The sequence below is a fragment of the Chelonia mydas genome, chromosome 24, assembly GCF_015237465.2.
Source record: "Chelonia mydas isolate rCheMyd1 chromosome 24, rCheMyd1.pri.v2, whole genome shotgun sequence".
NCBI classification, from domain to species: Eukaryota; Metazoa; Chordata; order Testudines; family Cheloniidae; genus Chelonia; species Chelonia mydas.
The window spans coordinates 15,256,524-15,272,344 of NC_051264.2; the positions used below are offsets into that span (position 1 = coordinate 15,256,524).

Sequence of the window (15,821 nt, forward strand, 5' to 3'; positions counted from 1 at the left end):
CATGCCAAATGGATTGCAGGATTGCCCTTCTCTGCTGCAGTTAACTGTTTCTGGGCAACTCCCTGTGTTAATGTATCAGTTCTAGGTGTTAACACACTCACTCTTGGTTTTTCACTTTGAAATTCTTTTTTATCTGCTCCCCTGCAGTCTACCTGCAGCTGTCTCTTAAGGTGCTCTGTTAACCGGACCGTTTTCTCCTTCATCTGATTTACCAGTCTGGTGAAAATATTGTTTACTATTTCTCCCTCCTGGTCACTTTGTGATTCCTGATGTCTGTATTGCAGCACCCATTCCAATCCTTCCATGTTCCATTTTTTAATTTTTGCTTGGGCCATCATTTTCCATTTCTGTCCCCATTCTTCAGACACGATATCAGCATCTGAAGCCTGTTGTTGCCCAACAAGATTTATAACAAGGGATGGCACTTCTCTTTTATTGCAGATTTTCTACTGCTGTTTCCAATTTTCTATTCTGTTCCTCTGATCGCTGTAACATATATCTCGGGACTGCTTGCTGCCCAGCTAGAAGAGCGGGAACTTTCCAGGGCTCTGTTGATGCTCTTGTGTCTTTTAATTCTTTTTTGTTTGTTTGTTCCTGTTACTTACCCTGTCAATTTTGTGGCATGTTGTCTTAACCATTGAACAGGCCTGATGGCCAGAGTTTGCAATATTGTACATTTCTTACTTATTTTTCAAGGCTACAGTGTCTGCCCTGGCCTTAGCGATTCCAATCTATGTTTCTTCCCCACTTTGGTTTTTAAACTCATATGGACTGGGTTTTTTTAGTTACCCAGCACATCCAAAACTGATCAAACTTTGTGGGGATTTGAGCTAGGAAATCCCCTAATCCCCTCCCTTCATCGTTTTCTGTCATGTTAGATCTCAACCCCTACAACAGACAGCTTGTCACTTATTGTATCAGAGGTCAGGATCACCAGTGCTGTTAAGTGCTGAGGGCTGGAATGTTATTGCCAAGTAACACCGTTCAGGGGCTGCTTTGAGCTATTACAGCTGCTCAGTGTTTCTGTTCTTGGAACTCCAATGTTATTAACACGAGGATAGAATGTGGCTTGCTAATTTGGCAGACCTCAATGTTATTCATAAAGAATGACCACAGGCACAGTTTGGTGACGAAGGCACTTAGCCAGGTTTTTTGCCCACAAGACCCAGTACTACTGCCCTGACTCTGTGGTTACAGGCACACTAACACATGAGTGCCCATTGGCAAGGATCGGCTCAGTCAGCAACAGGAGTCTGCTGTCCCCAAAGCCACACAAAGGGTTAAGGCGAGGTACACCGACATTTATAGACTGAGACAAACAATTTACGCGTTTTCATGACATCTGCTTGTTACCTCCCCTTGTATCGTGCTCCAGGTGTCTGAGGCAAAACATCCCTGTTCATCATTTCTGTCAAACCCACTTATCTGGTGTTAGGTCAGGATGCTCCTGGGCTAATCTTTTGAAGTATGTTTAACTGTTCACACCCATGCCCAGTATCTGTTGCTTCTTAGGAGTGCCTGTGTTTTAGCAACTCTAGTAGTACCTTTACCAAGGTCATGCATCGGACGGTGAACTTTTAAGCATCTGTTTTAATCCGTGGCCTGACTTTGATTCCCGGTATGGCCTGACTTTGCTGACTATGGTTCAGGACTCAGATCTTTCATCAGGCCCTGTGCTCCAGGCTGTCTTTCTCCCCTACAAATGGTTTACGTATTCTTGTGGACCAGGATTGTGTGTAAATTCTCTAGGGAGGAGATGTGACAGATGTGAGACCTGGGTGTTCAAAGGACTACATTGAAAATGTGCCAGACAGGAATTAACTTTTGGGACAATAAATGTAAACTGGATTTCCTGGGGAATCCCTAGAGAAAGGTTTGTGCAAATCTCCCAACTCCAGTTATGCAAAAACCCAGCATTATGAAGCTATGCCTTAAGGAGAGGATGATTGTCTGCTGATCAGCTGTGCCCAGAGGCTGGAGATCAAAGACCCAGGCTGATCTGCTTAGTCTCTGTTCTGACACAGTTGTGAACTTGTAACCATGGGGTTACCAGTTTTGGGGTTTGAAGGACTGACACGTACCAGAGCCCAAGGTTGGATTTGGGGTGATCGCTCGTAAGCTTTTTAGCATGTGTGTTGCATCTTTTATTGTTTTTAGTGTTTTCTCTGTAATGCTTTCACCTTAAGAATAAATGGGCTTGCTTATAAAGAGCTGGGTGTTAACTTATAACTGCAGGCAGTGCTTGTGGAGAGAAAGCAAAGTGCAGATGCTGGATATCACAGTGTAGGCAGGCAACCGTGCAGCCTTACAGATTTCCTGGTCAGGAGAGAGTGAGATGTGGGTCTCTGTCCAAAAGAGATGGGGTCTGGCAGCCTAAAGTGGGTCCTTGCATGTGCTCCTCCAAGGGCCCCTATTCCCACCAATCCCCTTGCCACTCACCCCCATGTCTCCCTCACAGAAGTCCCTCTCCCCTCCCCTCTCCCCCTGTTCCGACCTACTCTTCCACCTCTAATCATGAGCATTTGCTTGTGTAATTTATTTTCTTTTCAAAAGAATTGTTTCAGCGTCTTTCAAATATTCTGCTGTGTTCAGATTACATTTCCCCAAAATAACCTTCCCCACCTTTGATAGGGGCAGATTGGAGCAAAATGGCAGCTATTTTTATGTCAGATTTCTCCTCTGGGTTGGATTTGAGCTCTCAGTGCCTGGGGTGAATCTCATATTCAAATACCTTAACAGAGATCAGACAGGAACTACATGAAGATGGGGTTACGGTGAAGAGCAGATATCAGTGTCTGAGGGTAAAATACAGCAGTAGAATGTTTGTGATTATCACTCAGCAAAAGCCTTAAACCCCAGGAAATTCAGAGTTAAGGTTACATTTCAGAGCAATCCAATCCTGCCAGGGCATGGAAATGTATACTTAAGGCACTCAAAAAACCCTTAACTCTGCCCGGTAGTGACACTAGGTGATACCACAGGATTGTGACTAAAGAATTTTAGTGTGTGGGCCCCAGATGAGACTAAACAGATTTGTTAGACACAATAGATGTTTTCCCTCTCAGGGTGCCAGCTGCACTGGGCTGTTCCTCTTATTGTCAATGGCCCAGCAGCAAGGAGGCAAATACAATTCTATCAGTTATAAGGTGTCCGTTTCAGATTTCAGGGCAGCGTCTGTTATTCTGCACTAAGGCCCAGATCCAAGGAGAGGCTGAGCTGTGGCTCCATTTTGATTTGTGCGTGTTCAGCAGCTCCCAGAATTGGGCCCAAAGCAGGGCTTAAATTCGTATGGAGTATTTCCCGGAGCGCCTCCCCTGTCCTCCCCGGCATGCCCTCCCCGCTCCAACATTCTATAATGCGGTGACAGGTTGGGTCACAGAAACCCCCTTGGGGGCTGCCACCTGATGTGCGGAAACTACCTCTGAACCTGCTTTCCCTGCCAGCGTGGGACTTCAGTGCCCTGCCTGGTTGTGCCAGACACGCCAACCTGCTACAAACGAAGACCCAGGTCTGAACCATGTCCCCCCCAAAGCTGCAGGCTTAACTGAAAACAGCTTAAGAAGTGCTCCTGTCTCCAGCACTCAGATACCCAACTCACAATGGGGTCCAAACCCCAAATAAATCCGTTTTACCCTGTATAAAGCTTATACAGGGTAAACTCATAAATTGATTGCCCTCTATAATACTGATAGAGAGAGAGGAACAGCAGTTTGCCCCCCACCCCCACTCCCTGGTATGAATACTTACCCTGGGTTAATTAATAAGTAAAAAGTGATTTTATTAAGTACAGAAAGTAGGATTTAAGTGGTTCCAAGTAATAGGCAGAACAAAGTGAATTACCAAGCAAAATAAAATAAAACACACAAGTCTAAGCCTAATACAGTAAGAAAACTGAATACAAATAAAATCTCACCCTCAGATGTTTCAATCAGCTTCTTTCACAGACTGGACGCCTTCCTAGTCGGGGCACAATCCTTTACCCGGTACAGCCCTTGCACCAGCTCAGGGGGTAGCTAGGGGATTTCTCATGACTGCAGCCCCCTCTGTTCTGTTCCACCCCCTTATATAGCTTTTGCATAAGGCGGGAATCCTTTGTCCCTCTCTGCGGTCCCACCCCTTCTTCTAAATGGAAAAGTACCAGGTTAAAGATGGATTCCAGTTCGGGTGACATGATTACATGTCACTGTAAGACTTCATTACTCACTTGCCAGCACACAGGTATACAGGAAGATTTACAAGTAAACAGAGCCATCTATAGTCAATTGTCCTAGTCGATGGGAGCCATCAAGATTCCAAACAACCATTCGTAGAATAATAGAATACCAGGGTTGGAAGGGACCTCAGGAGGTCATCTAGTCCAACCCCCTGCTCAAAGCAGGACCAATCCCAAATGGCTCCCTCAAGGATTGAACTCACAACCCTGGGTTTAGCAGGCCAATGCTCAAACCACTGAGCTATCCCTCCCCACATTAATGGCCCACACTTTGCTTAACTACACTAGGACCTCAGAGTTATATTTCAAGTTTCAGATCCAAGAGGGACACATTTATACAAATGCAATGACCACACTCAGTAGATTACAAGCTTTGTAATGATACCTTGCAAGAGACCTTTTGCATGAAGCACACTCCAGTTACAGTATATTCACACTCATTAGCATATTTTGATAAAATCATATAGAGTGCAACGTCACAAACCCCTCCGGGAGGGTGGGGTGGAGAGTGGGTTTGAGAATATTTACCGGAGCTCTGCTCCAGGCAGCTCTGGCTGAATTTAAGCCTGGAAAATATTTCCATATTTCCTCGTCCTGTTGTAAAAGTGTTGCCACGGGCCTTGGGGGAGGGGCAGGTGCTGTTTGCAGCCCAGTCCTTGAGCTATTTGTAGCTCATGACAGGGACAGATAAGCGCTGGGGATTTCATAAATACCTTAATAGTTCTTGGTGAGTTTTCATCTCGCAGTCCCATAAAACACTCACCAGTACACCTTGGCCACCTCCTGAGAGTCGGGGGATGGGAAGGTCTCTGTGCTTCCAGATTTGCCTCTGGGCTGAAATCGCCCTGTGTGGGTCTCCGCCTGAAGCTCCCTCCCTGGATAATTTGGTGAGGAGGCAGAGACGTTCCCTAGAAAGGGTCATTTTCCCCTGGGGACGGATGATGAGCGGGGTCACATCCTCACTGACACAGCAGCCTGCGCGGACCATGGGAACTCTGGCTGTGCCTGAGTGCCAGGGGGCGAGTGCCGGAGACGAGGGGCCGGGGGGAGCAAGAGAGGAACTCGGGGGGAGAGAAATACAGAGGGGCCAAGAGAGAGACAGAGCAAGACAGAAACACAGAACGAATCAGTGACTGAAACACAAAGTTCTCCCAACCCAGACCTGCTCCTCACAGGTGTTCGGTGGGACAGGGCAGTCCCATGGCCTCATGGGCAGCACTCTGGACTCTGAATCCAGTGTCCTGCATTGACGCCTTTGGATTGTTTAAATTTCATTGTTATTTTGTGGCCTTGTTTGGCTTAACTTGGATTTTTTCTTTGCCGAAATGGATTGACAATTTCATTTCATTTAGATTTTCCCTTTATGTCACTCTCTCATCTGTCCATTTCAGGATTTATTATCCAATGGGCAGCAGCAAGAACTGACACAGACCTTGTGTTCCCCACCGTGCCGGAGTACAGTGTGAACACCTGGAGCTGGAATGGCAGCAGTAGAGACAATGAGCGACAGGGGGAGGTTGTTTTTCTCAAATCACACAAGGGCGCCCCTGTAGCTCACTGTAGATTCCAGCCTCCCTGTGGCTGTCCTGACCAGCTGGGCTGTGGGACTGTCATCACTCATTTTAATAACAATGTGATTGTAACAGAATAGGATTGAAATTAAACCAGTGCCAGCAGGGAAAGGGAAACCTGAGGGAGGGCCCAGGAATCAAACCCAGTGTGACATTCTATACCTTGGGGGGGCTCTTGTGACCCCCCCATATTCCTCATCTGTATATAACGGTGATATTGCATACAAAGCATGCCATGTGAGGTGTCAGGGAAAAGGTTTTGATCAGCTGAAAGTCACTGTTTTATCTAAATATGTATATCTTCAGTGCATATGAAGTTATGAGATTGTGTTGTATGGTGTGCCCTTGTTGCCAAGAAGGCAAACGCCATATTGGGCTGCATTAGTAGGAGCATTGCCAGCAGATCGAGGGACGTGATTATTCCCCTCTGTTTGGCACTGGTGTGGCCACATCTGGAGTATTGCATCCAGTTTTGGGACCCCCTCTACAGAAGGGATGTGGACAAATTGGAGAGAGTCCAGCGGAGGGCAACAAAAATAATTAGGGGACTGGAACACATGAGTTATGAGGAGAAGCTGAGGGAACTGGGATTGTTTAGTCTGCGGAAGACCAGAGTGAGGGGGGATTTGATAGCTGCTTTCAACTGCCTGAAAGGGGTCTCCAAAGAGGATGGATCTAGACTGTTCTCAGTGGGGGCAGATGACAGAACGAGGAGTAATGGTCTCAAGTTGCAGTGGGGGAGGTTTAGGTTGGATATTAGGAAAAACTTTTTCACTAGGAGGATGGTGAAACACTGGAATGCATTACCTAGGGAGGTGGTGGAATCTCCTTCCTTAGAAGTTTTTAAGGTCAGGCTTGACAAAGCCCTGGCTGGGATGATTTAATTGGGGATTGGTTCTGCTTTGAGCAGGGGATTGGACTAGATGACCTCCTGAGGTCCCTTCCAACCCTGATATTCTATGAACACTATGCGGTCCCACCAGTCTGTGCTTGTTTTCCGGGCCCAGAATCGGCATTCCATGGCATGAGCCTGATCCATTGCCACCAGGATGGCCAAACTGCCAGGCCCCGTGCTTTAAGAGAAGTGTGTGTCCGTGTTCTCATCACTCTCATCACTGCGCTGCCGTCGCCTCCTTGCCTGCTTTTGCAGGTTCTGGTTCTGCGTATATTGCAGGATAACGCATGAGGTGTTTACAATGCTCATAACTGCCGCGGTGATCTGAGCGGGCTCCACGCTTGCCGTGGTATGGCGTCTGCAGGAGAGCAGAGTTGCAGGGGAAGCGGTGGTTGGATGACCAGTTTTGCAGACGTACTGCACTGTCTGCTGCCAGGACACAACAGCTGAGCGGGCTGCAGGCTTGCCGTGGCATGGCGAGACAAGAGCAGCCGAGCAGAGCTGCAGCGGAAGCAGCCCTGCGAGACCACCAGGAGAGCCGCTTCCACTGGCACTCTGTGGATGACAATGGCCATATAGAGGACCTGCGAGGTGGATTCGTAGCATCAGGAGAGCGGAAGAGCAGAGTGCCAGCAGAAGCGGTCATTCGATGGTGACGGTTTGCAGTCCTACCGCACTGTCTGCTGAAAGCAGTATGGCGCCTGCCTGGAAAAAAGGAGCGAAACGATTGTCTGCCGTTGCTTTCATGGCGGGAGGGGCGACGGACGACATGTACCCGAAACCACCCGCGACAATGTTTTTTGCCCCATCAGGCATTGGGAGCTTAACCCAGAATTCCAATGGGCGGTGGAGACTGCGGGAACTGTGGGACAGCTACCCACAGTGCAACGCTCCGAAAGTCGATGCTAGCCACAGTACTGTGGACGCACTCCACCGACTTAGTGCGCTTAGTGGGGACACACACAATGTTGGACTCCGAGGTAGGAGTTTTGCTCATGGTCAGATGTGTTTGAATCATGGTTATGGTGTTTTCCCAAATTAATGCCAGGTTCCACTCCCTTTTTTATTAAAAGGTTTCTCTGCTGTACACAGGCTCAGTGCTCGTGAGTGGGGAAGTACTGTCTCTTAGATGCACCCAGGGGTGGTGTTTAACTTTCCCAGATCACTGGGTGGGGGCTTGAGCTGGTTCTGTGCTGTGTTGTTAAGAGGGACTCCTGGTTTTTGAGCCCAGCCCTTGTTGGTGCCGACTCCACCTGGTTACAGAATCATGAACTCTTATCATTTCATGGTCACCTTTACCCAAGCTGCCTTCCACCTTCAGATTCTCAACCAGTTCCTCCCTGTTTGTCAGAATCAAACCCTGAACAGCCTCTGCCCTAGTCACTTTCTCCATCTCCTGTAATAAAAAACTCGTCTCCAGCAAAGCAGGTCCCATGGGAACCGGAGCTTCCACAGCCGATCACATCTCAATTGCCCTTTCCTCTGCAGACACAGAGTCAGCTCAGCCCAGAGAAGCTGGGCTCTGCACCATGAGGCTTCCCCAGGAACAGCTCCCAGATGGGCCAAGACCCCCTAAGGGACAAAGCCCTGCAGCCCCTTGTCCTCATTCACATCTCCTGTCCTTGGGGATCTTGTGAGGGCTGTAGGGCAAGAGCCCTGTTCCTGCTGGCTTTAGGAGAGAGGTGGCTGGAGGCATCTGGACATCAGGAAACCTGGAGGAAGAGCAGGGGCATATTCCCACCAGTCACTGCTGCTCCAAGGGAAATACGCTCTGTGCATTACCCCGACTGGCCACCAGGAGTCACTGCTGCTCCCATATAGGGAGGGGTGTGTGGGAGGACACACTCTGTGCATTACCCGGACTGGCCACCAGGTGTCACTGCTGCTCCCATGGTCGGGAGGGGTGGGGGGAGGACACACTCTGTGCATTACCCGGACTGGCCACCAGGTGTCACTGCTGCTCCCATGGTAGGGTGGGGTGGGGGGAGGACACACTCTGTGCATTACCCGGACTGGCCCCCAGGTGTCACTGCTGCTCCCATGGTAGGGTGGGGTGGGGGGAGGACACACTCTGTGCATTACCCCGACTGGCCCCCAGGTGTCACTGCTGCTCCGAGGCTGACGCTGCAGGATGGTGTGAATCGGAGCAGGGTCAGTTCCAAGGGTCAGATTTCCAGACGTGTGCAGGGCACAGCAGCCCCCATCAGGAACAAAGAGGATTTCTCCGTCCCCCCCTGGGGAACAAGGGGAGCGGCTGGATGCCGGGGGGGTTGGAGAATCCTGTGGGAATCGTGCATCTCGTGAGTGTGGTGTGGCCGCCCCAGTGGCCGAATGCGTCCCTGCTGTGCGCAGCGCGGCTGGGCTGAGTCCTCCCCTCTCAGAGCATCTGCCCCAGCGAGGGACCAGGCCCAGCTCCGAGCTGGCTGGAACAGCTCGTTCCCTGCCTTGTGCCTGGCGCAGCTCGCACTCAGCAGCACGGGCACAGAGGTACAGTGTCCCCCCGACAGCCAGTGCGTTCTGGGACTCCAGACGAATGTGTCCCTTAGAGCCCAGCACCATCACCGGGAGCAGGGGCTCTGGGGTAAGTCCCATGTGCAGAGCACTGCATCATGGGAAGGAGTCAGTCAGCGGGACGGGCTGAACCATGACTGCCCGGTGGATCCTCGCCCATCCTGGGAACCAGCTTCCAGGGCCTGGCACTGGGGGCGCTGGGCCTGCGCTGGAGACACCATCCTACGTGTCGCTACCAATCCTGTGACCAGCTGTGACAGCTGCAGTGTGGGGATCCCAGGTGCTGGGAGCAGGACACCAGCCCCGAATGTTCAGAAATTACAAGTCAGACCCAAAACATCATGAGATTTTTTACAAAACCCACAAGTTTGGGCCAAAAATCTTGAGATATTTTTGAAAAGTTGACACTGTGGGTTTTGGTTTCTGAACTCCCCTGCCCCGGTGTGTGTGTGTCAGAGACAATGACTGTGCCCGGCTCTCCCCGACGTACAGAGTAGGTGACTCTGACTCTCGTGGCTGCTGGATAGAAAGGAGCTTCTAGCTTCTCCGCAGACTCCCACATGATAATTAATTAATTTTGTGCCCCCTGCCCAGCCCCACTGCTGCCCCTCCCCCAGACCAGCCATTAATTGCACACCCCCAGCCCCACATCGGCTCTGCCCCCCAAATCCCGCTGCTGCTCCTCCTGCAGCTCTCGGGGGGGGGGGGGGGGTCTTGTCCCCTCTCCCCCTCCCCTACCCAAACACTCCTCTGCTTCCTGAGGGGAGGGGGAGAGAGCTGCCTGTCTCCCGCAGCAGCTCTGATTGGCTGCCCTTCCCCAGGAGGTGGGGCAGTGGGTATTTCTGATGGAGCAACAGTGACTCCTGGTGGCCAGTCTGGGTAACGTTTCCTTCATTAGCACAGCAGTGACACCCGGTGGCTAATTTGGGTAATGCACAGAGTGTATTTTCTAGGTGGAACAGCAGGGACTGCGCATTGCATGTTACTGCTGCTTCATTAAGTAATAAAATCTGAATGTAGAGCGGGAGCACAGGGAGCCAGGACTCCTGGTTTCCATTGTGAGCTCGATGTCTGCAGCTGTTGTGCAATCTTGAGCAAGTCACTTATTTTCTCTGTGCTGCACTTTCCCGCTGTGAAAGGGGGAATCCTGCTCCTTTGAGGTCTGTGGTACAAATCCCGCCAGCTCCACTGGGAGCAGCGCTGTGCCCGAGAGGGCTGACAGGGTTAATTCGTATGTAGAAAGCTCTGTGGTGAAAGGCTCAGGGGAGAAGAGTTCATTATTAGGCAGGAATTATGGGGCTGTGGGAGCAAGACAAACAGTTCACAAGACAGTGAGAAATCGTGTGTGAGGAGATGGGACCTTAATTTTGTCTTATGATTGAAGAACAAACCTGAGTACGCAACCGGGAGATTCATCCCCTGAGACTCAGGCCGGTTTCTGTGATTCCCAGACCAGCCTGGACTCTCTCCCAGGTCCGATCCCGACCTCATCCCCCGGGGATCCGAGCACTCTCCGGTCGGGTGCTAACTGAGGTGACGGACGTCTGTCACGTGTGATTCGGTGCCTCTCATCCTCTCTCTGCGCTGTGCGTGCAGTGGGGTGGTTTGTTCTGGGAGGTGTCACAGGCTGGCCGGCCCTTTGAGGCAAGCCAAGCTCAGCCTGGCCTGTGAGCTGGCAACTAGCCCCCACTGGTGGTGATAGGGCGACTTAATGATAATTAGTGACCCCAGCTGGGCCAGGGCCAGGAGGAGATGATACAAGGGAGGGGGAACCCAGTTAGGGGCAGACCCGGGGGAGGAGTGGGAGCCCTGGGGCCTGAAATCCACGAGAGAGGCAGGTACCAGAGGGAGCTCTCTGCTGACTTCTGCTGGAGGGCAAAGGGACTGAGTGAGGCTGTAGCTCATTTACATATCAAGTGTGGATGGTTTGGGGACATCAGGGTTAAATGTGGCTACGTTTTGTAGTTGGGCTGATACTCTGGAGGGTTCCCTGGTGGGAACCAGCTGGGCAAAGCCTGAACAGTGACTGGGTTCAGGGTCTACGTTCACCTAAAGACTCTGGTGCAGGCTCCCTGTCCTAACTGCTGAAATCATCCTAACAGCCCCAGAACGGTGGAGTGGTGGCAGCGTTAGGTTTAAGGTCGAACCCCACACAGGTTTAAACCCACTTCTGACATCATCAGAGCAGGACGGGGGTAGAGCCCCAGGGACCCTGATTCTCCTGCAGCCACAGACTGTGAGCGAGGGGCTGGGAGGCAGAACAAACTGGATCAGCCGCTCAGGGGCCAATTGGTCGGGGCTGTGACAGATGCGCCCGGAGACAGTAGCTGGGGGAAGGTGTTGAACTGTAAACGTTTGTCCCAGCTCACCCCGTTCTTCCTCTTCCCTCCGCCAGCAAAGTTCTTCTGTTTAACCCTCTGTTCCTCCGTCCCCCATGGGGAACAAGGTGCTTGCGAGTGGGTGCAGATTTGCCCAGCAAAGGTGCCCAGAGGGGATACAGGTTCCTAGGTTACTGGGTGGGGGCTCGAGTTACAGTGAAGAAACTGTTGAGAATCCCCCAAGGTAAAGACCTGACCCTTGTTGCTGGCGACGCTGCTGGTTCAGGGTTTTGCTTCTTCTCTTCACAAATACTCTACAGATGCATTTCTCCCCCCTTGCTAAACCCCCAATTAGTGACACTCAGAGGGAAGAGCTCCTGTCTAGACAGAGCAATGCCCTTAAACCATGTGTTGGAGACCCCAGGGCATGGCCACTAGTTAAGTCGAGGGGATGGAAGGCCATAAGGGTAGAGGAAGTCTCCCTGCTGTAGGCCTAAGGGCTTCTTTTCAACCCCCCTTAATAGAACTCAGGCCTGGCTGGTTTGAGTAAGCTCTTTTGCTCTTAAAACAATGTTGCAGCCGCAGATAATGCCTTATAGTGTAAGGTTTGCTGATGCCAAGTTAAAGATAACAGGAGAGACAGCTACAAGGCCAGACAGGATGTGCTGGTTGTTTAAGTTGTTAGGAATGCTTGTTAGAGGTTGCAGGAAATAAACATTGTTGTAATCATATAAGGAAGGCAGAGTATTTGTGCAAAGTTTTAATTGGCTGATGTGTAGTGCAGTAGCAGAACGAAATATAAAAGTGTGTGTAATGACCTGCTCTGGTGTGCAGGATTTGAGTTTCTATTCTCCCTGTACCTTGTTTGCAGCTGCAAATAAACTTTTCTGCTTCTCCACCCCGTTGTGTTTATTGGGTGACGCACACCTGGCAACGAACCCCTGCTGTTGTTTGCCTCTGGCACTGGGTGCCGGCAGCACATGGGCCTTTAGCAATGGCGAAATTCAGAGACACGGGCTCTTAGTCCAGGTTAAATGCAAGTTCATTATCATTGAAATATTAAATCATTTCTACAAGACAAGAGCGGCCCGTTCTGGGGGGGTGAAAGGGGAGCAGAACCGGACCGCTAATCATTATGAAAACAAAAGCAACAAATGAATGGGTTATTGAGGGAAGGCAGAGGCTGACGCACTGGCCATACAAGTGGCCAAACCAGCTGCAATGTATCGGAGTCTCCAGTTGCTCAAATGAATTGTTCAATCATCGGCTCTTATAATAAGCTACATAATCGGCTCACATTGAGAAAGCAAATCAAGGAGCAATAGATGTCCATAAACTCAGCATTAAACACGAAAGCCTCTCTCCACACAAACTCCCCAGCCGTGAACGGGAGCACAGCCCAGAGTATAAGTGACAGCTGCCACTCAGCTAGGTAATTATCAAGCATCCAATATGGGTTTATCAGCCAGACACTTCTCCATTTAAATATAGGGTCATTTTCAGGATTACTAGCTCAGCCAGACACAGGTGCTTCCCTGGACAAATCTACCTTTGCATAAGGGGCTGGTTAAACCTATGAGCATAGAGACAGAATTACAAGGATCAGTCTAAGCATTTCTTAATCTATTCTTGTCTCAAAGGAGAACCTAGGACCCCTGCTGGGGGTGATGGCCCTGTTGCGCTAGGTGCTGTACAGACACAGAACAAAAGGATGGGCCCTGCCCCGGAGATCTGACAATCTAAGACTAGACCCAGCAGGCGGGTGCTCCAGGCTGACAGGGGAGCACAAGGGAGCAAGGAGAGGGTTGGGATAACGCAAGGGGCAGCGCTCCCAGAGCTCCAGCCGCAGGCCATTGTCGAGTGATCCTTGAGGGTCCATGGCAGGGGTGAGGCTGAAGGAGGCGTTTGCAGGTCAGTCCGGGGGCTCTATGGGAGGTTACAGGCAGCTCCTCCCCAGACAGGGTTCAGCCTGGGAGAAAGTGCAAAAGCATCTGTGGTCAAAAGCCTGTTTCATTTGCCCTGGGCCCTGCAGTGACGAGGGAGGAGTTGGCACCGGGGGGTCGGCACCCAAGTCAAGTCAGGATTTAGGGTTTTTACGATTGTCTCTGAGTGAATTTACCCACATGCTTAACGTGGCGCCTGCCAAGGCTGCAATTTCAGGGCAACGGGAACCAAGAAGTGGAAAATCTGTGGCTAGAACGAGTAATTGTTGGTGTCGCTCCCTGTTGTTTCCTAGTGAAGAGTTAGATGGGCTCTGCCATAGCCCTGCTCTTGGCTAGGGGCCTGAAATAACCATTCCCTGAGCTCCCCTGCAGAGAGCGTAAAGCACTGGGGACCCTGGGGAGCTTTATTACAACTTGGCCTCTTTCACTGGTGAAATAAAGAAAACACAAAGAACAGTGTCAGTCAGGATCCCCCCGACCCCTTTATGGCTGAATTAAATTCAATATGTCATCATTTTTAGGGTGGGTGGGGGAGCTCAGTGGAAATGGGGCTCAGAGCTCAGTTATGGTGAAGTTTCCCCCCGAAGGAGAAAGGCAGCATTTTCATGAGACTTCCCAGAGCATTGAGCTCCGAGCTCCAGCAGGGACAGGGTCTTTACTTGGATCCTTTCAGCCACGTCCTGACGTTTCTTCCTTCCAGGGGCTGCGGATGTTTTCATGCTGTTTCCTCTCACTTTGAAACGTCTCCCTCCATAACCTCCTCCAGAACTTGTAGAGCGTCAGCAACAGCATCATCCAGCAAATTCTGCAGCATGAAGTATGTAGTAGGGAGAGGAACTGCTGCCGATACCACGGAACCTACCACAGACCCTATCACAGGTATAAATTTTAATAAAGTTGTTGAATATTGCACTGCCCCAGCTGCGCACTTGGTCAGTAGCGTAATTACAAGATCTTGTGTTATTGCCTCACTCAGTGGGGACTGTATAATGGCCTTCAGCTCTGCAATGGGCTTGTTAGCCCGTCTAGCGAGTGCAGCGAGAGACTTTTCATCAAGGCCAAAGTCCCTGCAGAACCCTTTCAGGGACGTCACCAGCACGGCAACATCACAAGCAATGGAGAGACCCGGGAGAGGAATGGCAGTGACTCCACATGACGGCAGACTTTTCAGCCATATCTGCGTTTGCAGTTGTTCTTTTTTCTTCTCCACGGTTTCTTTCGAAACATGGGACAGGGATCGTAGAAGAGCGAGTCTCTTGTGACTGGAGAGCTCATCCACAAGCGTTTTTTGCAATGTGGGAAAATCGTACTTGCCCAAGTCCCATCTAGAGACAAGAAAAACCCGTGGGGAGGCCACCTTTGCTGCTTCCACGCCTTTGATGCACTTCTCTCTGATGGCATCGAGGATCGCACGCTCCCTTTGCTGACGTGGCCTTTCCGCAGGAGCATTCCTCTTCTTCAGGATTCCCTCTTCATATAGTTTTTTCTCATTTGCCAAATCCTGGTCCACCTTGGAGCGCACAAAGTAAAACTTCTTCCCCAGTTTCTGGATCTCCTGGGCAAGTTCAATATCGTGGTATTTGAAGTGGTTGCTGGAGATGATGATGAAAAAGTCGTAGTCGCTGAACTTCACCTGCTCAAGGTACGTGTCTGGTTTAAATGTTGGGGTATCGATCCCTGGCAGATCCCAGACTCTTACATTTGGGTATCTAGGATGTGGGTAAGCAGTGGGATCCATTGTCGTTTCAATGACACCTGTCGCAGCAGCACCTTCATCTGTATCCCCCAGGCCCCGGATGGCGTTGACAAAGGATGATTTTCCAGAGCCTGACTCCCCCGTGACAGCGATGTCCAGAGTGATTTTATCAGCCATCTCCAGAGTCTCTTTCGCTTTAGCAGCTGCTTCGATGAGGTTTCCTGTCCCAAGAGCAGCCTGCAGTGCTTCCACGTCCTCTTCAGGTATCTTGGGAAGCTCTTTAGCATCTAACCCAGCCATGGCAGCTCCAGTGCACTGCTCGGTCTGCCTGCGAAAAGACAGTGAGATATTCCATGTACGGTTAGTTTAGACAGAAGATAGACGTCAGCTCACATGAGTAAGTCCAGTGGAAATTTGAGCAGGAAATGGGAAAGGTGAAGTTAAGGTGACACTTTCCACTCAGCTCAAGCACATAACCTTAATTCTGCCCCCATAGAAATACCAGGAGAGACACCCCCTCTGGTTTTCTGGGGATGGAAGGGCCCACACAACATGTGACACGTGAAATCCCAGAAAAGGATTAGTATTTTCCCAACAGAAAGCCAAAGAATTTCCTTAGAGAAAGAAGAAGATTCCCATGAAGTGCTTGGAATGGGTAATGGCTCCCAATCAGC

At 50.5% G+C, this 15,821-nt stretch overlaps 1 protein-coding gene and 1 long non-coding RNA gene across 2 annotated transcripts; one reads left to right on the forward strand and one right to left on the reverse strand.

The window, feature by feature from the left end:
* The first annotated feature begins 8,536 nt into the window (after positions 1-8,536).
* Positions 8,537-10,686, forward strand: LOC122463725. The gene is made up of 3 exons (XR_006287323.1): positions 8,537-8,627; positions 8,778-8,961; positions 10,642-10,686. It is a non-coding gene; the product is annotated as an uncharacterized LOC122463725 (long non-coding RNA).
* Positions 10,687-12,532: 1,846 nt separating this feature from the next.
* On the reverse strand, positions 12,533-15,532 carry LOC114020102 (interferon-inducible GTPase 5-like). The gene has a single exon (XM_027824844.3). It carries the CDS (start codon positions 15,445-15,447, stop codon positions 14,182-14,184), a length of 1,266 nt encoding a protein of 421 aa, XP_027680645.2. The 5' UTR covers positions 15,448-15,532; the 3' UTR covers positions 12,533-14,181.
* Positions 15,533-15,821: the final 289 nt, after the last annotated feature.